The 7,073-nt window shown below is 56.5% G+C and overlaps 1 protein-coding gene across 1 annotated transcript; it reads right to left on the bottom strand.

The window, feature by feature from the left end:
• Positions 1 to 1,886: 1,886 nt before the first annotated feature.
• Positions 1,887 to 6,928, bottom strand: LOC113409253 (ER lumen protein-retaining receptor 1-B). The gene is made up of 5 exons (XM_026662960.2): positions 6,682 to 6,928; positions 5,276 to 5,376; positions 4,235 to 4,393; positions 3,801 to 4,053; positions 1,887 to 2,730 (listed from the first exon to the last, which is right to left on the bottom strand). Exons 1-5 carry the CDS (start codon positions 6,770 to 6,772, stop codon positions 2,696 to 2,698), a joined length of 639 nt encoding a protein of 212 aa, XP_026518745.1. The 5' UTR covers positions 6,773 to 6,928; the 3' UTR covers positions 1,887 to 2,695.
• Between the last annotated feature and the right edge of the window lie 145 nt (positions 6,929 to 7,073).

Genomic DNA, 7,073 nt, shown 5'->3' with positions numbered 1-7,073 from the left:
ATCAACATGTCAACAAGGTGCAGGAGCAAGGAGTTCATGCATCTCCAAGCTGTTGTTTCAGGCTGCCTGCAGACTCAAGTAGGCAGCGCTGCTTTGGTTTAACCCAAGGGTGAAAGTAGTTACAGGGACTTACCGGTACAGGGCTGGGCTGGGGCTGGCCCCCGGAAGGGGCGTGGCCTCAGGCGGAAGGGGCAGGGTGGGGGGTCAGAGCCAGCCCCGGCCCACCTCATACCGGTAAGTCCCTGTAGCTGTTCCCTTTGTCCTCCCCCAGCGCTTTAAGGGTCCTTTGCCACGGCAATGCTTTAATGTTGCTGCGCCCCCCAAAACCGTCAGGGCTGCTGATGCGGGAGGGGCGCAGCAGCGTTAAAGCGCTGCTGCGGCAAAGGACCGTTCTTAAAGCGCTGCAATGGCAGCGCTTTAACGTCCCTGCCTCTTTTGCCTCCCCTGTCGGGGGCCCTGCCAGTACGGACCCTACCAGCAGGGCCGCTGACTGGGAGGAAGGGGCAGGGATGTTAAAGCGCTGCCACGGCAGCGCTTTAAGGATCCGCAAAGCACTGCTGCGGCAGCGCTTTAATGTTGCTGCCCTTCCCCCACCCAGTTGGTGGTCCTGCTGGTAGGGTCTGCACCAGCAGGGCCCCTGGCAGGGGAGGCAAAAGGGGCAGGGACATTAAAGTGGTGCCGTGGCAGCGCTTTAATGTTGGGTGAATACGGGCCGGTACGGGTTCTTACCGGTACGCCATACCGGCCAACTTTCACCCCTGGTTTAACCTCAGTTCCCAGGGGAAGGTTTTCTTCACAACCAGGAGCGCTGGAAACTTACTTTTAAAAAAATGGGTAAAGCTGAGATTTTGCATCATCTGAATGTGGCATAGGGGCTGTAAGTTCATTTGAAACCCCTGGAACAGGACTTACTTTGAGCTCAGCAGAAGTAAGTGATTCCCAAAGAACTCAGAATTACCGCTGGGCAGAAAATGGTTTCTATTGCCACAGACAATTTCCACTTTTTGGCAGGAAAAAATAAATCAAAACCTGAAATCTTCAGTTCAAATATGCTGCTGCGGTGTCTCATGGAATTTGTAGTTTGGGTGCCATTCTGCTCCATAAGATAGGCTCCCTGGTTGGATTGCATCTCCCATGATGTATGATCGGCTCTCCTCTCACTGAAGGGAGGTGGTGCATCATGGGAAATGAAACTCAGCTGGGAAGCCCAGCCCATAGAGGAGACCGGAAATATTGAGGCACCCAAACTACAATTCCCATAAGGCACTGCAACAGCATATCCATAAGAACTGCCATAGTGGGTCAGACCAATGGTCCATCTAGCCCAGTATCTTGTCTCTGACATTGGCCAGTACCAGAGCTTTAGGGGGAATGTACAGCACAGGACAATTTTGGAGAGATGCAGGCCTGTCTTCTCATCCCGCATTCTGGCAGCCAGAGCTTTCAGGTCACCTGAAACATAATGTTGCGTCCCTGATCATCTTGGCTAATAGCCAGTGATGGACCTATTCTCCATGAACTTATCAAATTCTTTTTTGAAACCAGTTATACCTTTGGCCATCACAACATCCCATGGTAATGAGTTCCACAGGTTAACTGAGTGTTGTGTAAAAAATCAAATCAAAATATTTCAGGTTTGAGGCATTCGTTTTTGGATGAAACAATTCAAAATTACCTGTGGAAAAAACAGACCCTTTTTCAACAAAAATTCCTTTAATCAAAACCCCACTTTTCCATGAAAGAAAAAAAAAATGTTCCAATGAAAAACATTCAATGGCACACACAGCAACACCATGTTTAGGACAGGAAGCGATGGGGAGCCCTGTATCCAATCGAAACTGCCAGAATAACAGAGGGGAGACAAAGAGGTGACCACACACAGGACAGGAAAACAAAGCAGGTTTCTCTTTTATTGATTTTTTTTCCAAAAAAAGGCACTAAGTTGATTAAAAAAAAAAAAAAATGTTTTCTTCTGTTTATTTAAAGTGAACAAGGAATTAACCATCAATTATGTACACAACAAGGAGATTTACAGAGTTTAGTGTGTTGCACCCTCTTTGCCAATAAAAAAAGGAATAAACAGAGACAGATTCAATTCCCACCTCGAAATGAAAAAAAAATGGATTTTTATCAAAAGGAACCAGAGGCTATTTCAATGCCTTCCCTGTGGTGTGAAATAACACCCCCACCCTATGTCTCGAAAACAGCACCCCAAAAAAACCTGGCCTCCATCCGAGCAGACATTGGCAAAACCACGCCGCAGGCACCAAAGACCTCAGCGAGCCTGTCTGGCTACACAACCGGGGAATCAGCCAAGAGGGAAGAGAGGAGCCCATTTAAAACGTCCCCGGCTGTTTATAAAAATAAGGGAAGAGGGAGAAAAAGAAGAGAAAGGGCAGGGGAGATGGGGTTGGGTGTTTTCAAAAGGCAAAAAAACTACAAACTCTCAAACCCAGAGATCCGTCTCGACCAAAAAAGGCCTGTCGACTGTTTCCTCCCAAATCCCCACGGTCTCTCGCTCGAGTGGCTAACAGTTCCAGGTGACAGTAAATACAGGAGAGCTCAGCTCGACTTGTGGCTGGTTCAGTTGGTCAAAAAACAAAAAAAGAGAGTCAGAAACGGTACGTGTCTGTCGTCTGCATGTGAACAGGCTTCCTCCTAGGGGCTGACGGAGGGCAGCGGGAGCAGGATGCCACTACGCTGGCAAACTCAGCTTCTTCCCCTTTAGAACTGTGGGAGGAAGGATTTCAGCATTTCTTACACCTTTGGTCTCAAGGCATTTTACACCTTCACCCACCACTGAGAGGCAGCCCCTTCTAGGGTGGGGTGTGATAGCTGGTCACAAAGGACTTGCTGACCCAGAGGGGACATGCAGCCACCTGTGGGTGAGGTGCAACAGCTCCTTGTACAAGGAGCCCTTTCTCAGCACTGAGATGCAGCCACCTCTGGGGTGGGGGCATGGCAGCTATTTAGCAGCACACAGCCATGCTAGAAAAGTATGACAAACGAGAACAGAGACCAAATGCCAAGTCCTGAATTTTAGGCACTCAAACAAGGGCCTGATTCACAGAGGGGCTGAACACACTCAGCTCCCATCGACCCTGGAGCACCTGGTCCCTCTGACAAAATCCAGCCTCTTCTCCGAAGTGGATTTTGATGCCTAACTTTAGCAGCAGCATTTGACAGGGTTGGCTGGCACGGTGGGCTGGCATAGCAGGGGCGACAGGGCCATGGGATAAAATTGCCACTGTACAGGGATTTGCCAGTCCGACTCCCCCAATAAAGTCCCACAAAGCCTTTAATGACCACACCACAGATCCCCGCTGAATTACCAGTGTTAGCCCCAGAAGCACAGGTCATTCGGCCCCAGCTCCTCACACATGCCCACCCTGGGAGGTGGGTGAGCATGGCTCAGTTTCCAGAAGTGCTAACTGGGGTATAGCGAGGGGAAGCAACTTGTTTTCTCCCCAGACCACACAGCGAATCAGTGACAGAGCCAAAATAGAACCCAGAAGTCCTCACTTCCAGCTGCCCCCCTGTAACCACTAGACCCCACTCCCCTCCAAGTGGAAGGACAGAACCTAGCAGGTCTGGCTCCCAGCCCCCCCTGCTCAAACCCACGAGACCCCACTGCCCTCCTAGAGCTGGGGATAGACCCAAGAGTCCTGGCTCCCAGCCCCCCCCCCGCTCTAACCGCTAGACACCACTCCTCTCCCAGAGCTGGGGAGAGACCAGAGGAGTCCTGCTCCCAGCCCTCCAGCTCTGACCACTAGATCCCTGTCCCTAATCTCCGCACGCACCTTTTGTGATGTAGAGGTAGAAGAAGTCGCAGTAGAGGATGGTCTGCACCAGCCCGGCCACGATGGCGATCAGATCAAAAAAGCCCTCCTGCTGGTAGCGCCAGATCCAGTTGAAGAGGTAGAGGGTGCGGTAGATGCCCAGGGCGAAGAGATAGTGGCTGGTGATGGTCTCCGCCTCGCCCGTCTTGCTCACCATGAACAGCTGCGGCAGGATGGCCACCGACTCCAGGTAGATGGAGAACGTCCAGAGGATCTTAGGACCCACACAGCGACGGGGAGAGAACCGGTTAGAACTCACGCCGGAGTCCGTGGGATCCCCCCGCGCCAGGCTCTAGGCGGGGAGATGCCCTCCCTCCCTGCCCGCCCCCAGAGTAACCAAGCCCCGCCCAAACAGCCTGGCGGTGCCCCCGCCGGGGGCGTGGGGCCGCCGTTACCTCCAGCGGGGTGAAGTCGTGGTTCACCAGGAAGGCCAGCACAGCCGTGGGCACCACAAGGAACTCCACCCGGAAGGTGTCGTGGTTCCCGTCGTATGTGGCCTTGAACTTGCTGTAGATCAGCCACACCGTGGCGTAGGAGCAGGCGATGTACACGACCTGGAGACAAGAGGCGGAGCTGGGTGGGAGCCCAATCCTTCCCCGCTGGTTATCCCGGACGGCGGGGGAGCAGCCGCGGAGAGGAGCCCGCCATAGGCACTGCACAAACCCAGCACAACGAGGTAGCCCCCACCCCAAGGTGCAATGACATGGGTTGTATGCCTCTAGTGCAGACAGGGACCCTTCACCCAGCGCTGAGATGTGGCCCCTCTGGGGTGGGGGGTGGACGCTGGTTATATGGGGTCGCTTCGCCTGGCACTGGGACGCGGCCCCTATGGGCTGGAGCGTGGGGACTGGCTATATGGGGACCCTTAGCCCGGGGCTGGAATGCAGCCCCTCTGGGCTGGGGCATGGGGACTGGCTATACGGGTACCCTTCGCTGATACATGGTCCCTCTGGGGTGGGCGCGGGGGCTGGTTATACAGGGACCCTTTGCCTGGCGCTCAGATACAGCCCCCCTTGGATGGGGCACGGGGGCTGGTTATACAGGGACCCCTCGCCCGGTGTTGAGACGCGGCCCCTCTGGGGTGGGACTGATTATACAGGGACCCCTCGCCCAGTGTTGAGACGTGGCTCCTCTGGGGTGGGACGTGGGCGATTCTTACATGGGGCCCCCTCACCGGTGCTGAGACGCAGCTGTGGGGGCTGGTTATACAGGGACCCCCTGACTGAGACATGGCCCCTCAATGGTGGGGTGCGGGGGCTGGTTTTATGGGGACCCCTCACCCGGCACAGAGACAAAGAACCAAGCATCCAACTGAAACCCAGGGGAAGGCGGGCGGGAGCTGATGAGGGGTGTGTGCGAGGGGGTCGGAGAGGGCCTGGGGGGCAGATGGCGGGAGGGGGGCTGGGGAGCCCCCAGGCACGGTGATCAGGCCTTACCTTCATGGAGGTGTTGTAGAAGGAGATGAAGTTGGTGACCAGGTCCAGGTAGCGGGTGGTGAACACGACAGCAAAGAGAATCTGGCTCTTCCCAGAGATCCCTGCCCGGGGGGAGCGAGATGAAGTGGGGGTCAGGGGGCTGCGGGTCGGGAGTGAGGGGCACCTGCAGAGCTGGGTGGGGGGAGCCCAGGGCTGGGCCAGCAGGGGGGCTGCATGTCGGGAGTGAGGAGCACCAGCCATTCCGGGCCTATTCTATCCAGGGCCTTTCCCACCTGCCCTGCCCGTAGATGGCTCTGCAGTCCAGGGGAAGCTGCTGACGCCAGCCTGGGGCTGCCCCACACATACCAGGCCTCTGGCTTCACCCCATCGCAGCCCCCTGCAGTGTGTGTGTGCCTGGGGGTCTGTGCCCCATACAGATGTTCCCAACAGAGAGGATGGGGGTTGGGGGGGGGCAGCAGGAGTGTAATTTGTGGGATCTCTGACCCCCCTCTCACCCAGCTTCCATATCACCACCCTCCTCCCCTTCCCCACAAATCAACGCCCCCCCCCAAAAGCCATTGGGGGTGGAATGACCCAATCATTGGGGCTTTAGATACCCCCTTTCCCCAGCCTCCAACACCCCTCAGAGGAGGGGACATAACCCCTCAAACTTCCCCCAAAGGCAGCTCTTCAAGTGGGGAACCCCATTTCCTCCCGTCCCCCAAGTCCTCCACCTTCCAGAACTCCATGCCCCTCAAAAAGGAGCCCCCCAAAACCCAGCCGAGGCTATTCCCACCCCACCTCAAAAATACACGAGTGGGGGGTGCACTGAACCCCGCAAATCAAAGGGCCCATCCCCCCTTCACGAGGGGTGTCCACTCCCCAATATGAAGTTTAATTATCCCCCAAATCTCTCCCCCAATTAGTTCTCCAAATAAGTCAATTCCAAGTCCGATCTCAAAGGGGGGGGGGTCTGTTTGTGGGGTGAGGAGGCCCCCAATTTACTTATACACCTCCGTGCTACCCCTATAGTTTAGGGGCTACCTTGCTCCCCCAGAGTCCCCTCCATTTCCCAGCTCCCCCCCAATCAAGGAGCCCCCCCCCCTCTATTTTGGCTTTATCGCACACTCACCCCCCAAATTTGCAAACCTGAGGGATGACCAGGCCGCCGAAGGATGGGCGGGCTGGGGAGCCCAGGCGCCCCCACAATGCCCCCCAAAGCCCAGTGACGGAGGGGTGCGCTGTGGGCCATACACCCCAATAACTTCCCGTTGTTACATGGGAGGCGGAGAACCTCCCTGCTCCGGGCAAGGGGCTGGGCTGAGCCACCGAGGACCCCTCCAAAGAGATCCCGGGGCAGTGTCCCAGGGGAGACCCGGAGGGGTAGTTTGGGGGTGCAGAGCAGGGGTAAAGGGGGGCCTCCTTACCCGCACAGGACCTCGTCTTCCAGATCTTCATCAGCAGGATGATAATAGCCAGGAGGTGGGAAATGTCCCCCAGGAATCGGAAGATGTTCATGGCGGCTCGGGGAGGGGGCGCCGAGGGGGCTTTGGGGGGGCTGGCTGGCGAGATGGGGGAGGGGCGCCCCTTGCTGTCTGGGAAGGGCCCGGCTGGAGTGTGTGTGGGGCTGAGGAAACAAGGCCCGAGCAGGACGAGGAAGGAGGAGCAAAGAAAATCCCCTCCCCCCCGCGGGGCTGGGCTGAGAGCGGGGAGAGAGATGACAACGTGTCCTGCCCCTCCCGGAGCCGGGGAGAGAACCCAGGAGTCCTGGTTCTCCCCCCGAGCGAGAACCCAGGAGTCCTGCCTCCCCCACCCCCCT

This window comes from Terrapene carolina, unplaced genomic scaffold (genome assembly GCF_002925995.2).
Source record: "Terrapene carolina triunguis isolate 2854851 unplaced genomic scaffold, T_m_triunguis-2.0 Scaffold31552, whole genome shotgun sequence".
Taxonomy (NCBI): Eukaryota; Metazoa; Chordata; order Testudines; family Emydidae; genus Terrapene; species Terrapene triunguis.
The sequence above is the reverse complement of the archived record's forward strand: the minus strand, read 5'-3'. Positions and strand labels throughout refer to the sequence as shown.

Excerpts from the sequence above, each read along its gene's own strand:
- LOC113409253 (XM_026662960.2), bottom strand. The coding sequence starts at position 6,772 with ATGAACATCTTCCGATTCCTGGGGGACATTTCCCACCTCCTGGCTATT. Across the intron at positions 5,377-6,681 it reads GAAGACGAGGTCCTGTGCGG|GGATCTCTGGGAAGAGCCAG; the intron begins GTAAGGAGGCCC and ends CCCCCCGGGCAG. Across the intron at positions 4,054-4,234 it reads ACGACTTCACCCCGCTGGAG|ATCCTCTGGACGTTCTCCAT; the intron begins GTAACGGCGGCC and ends GTGGGTCCTAAG.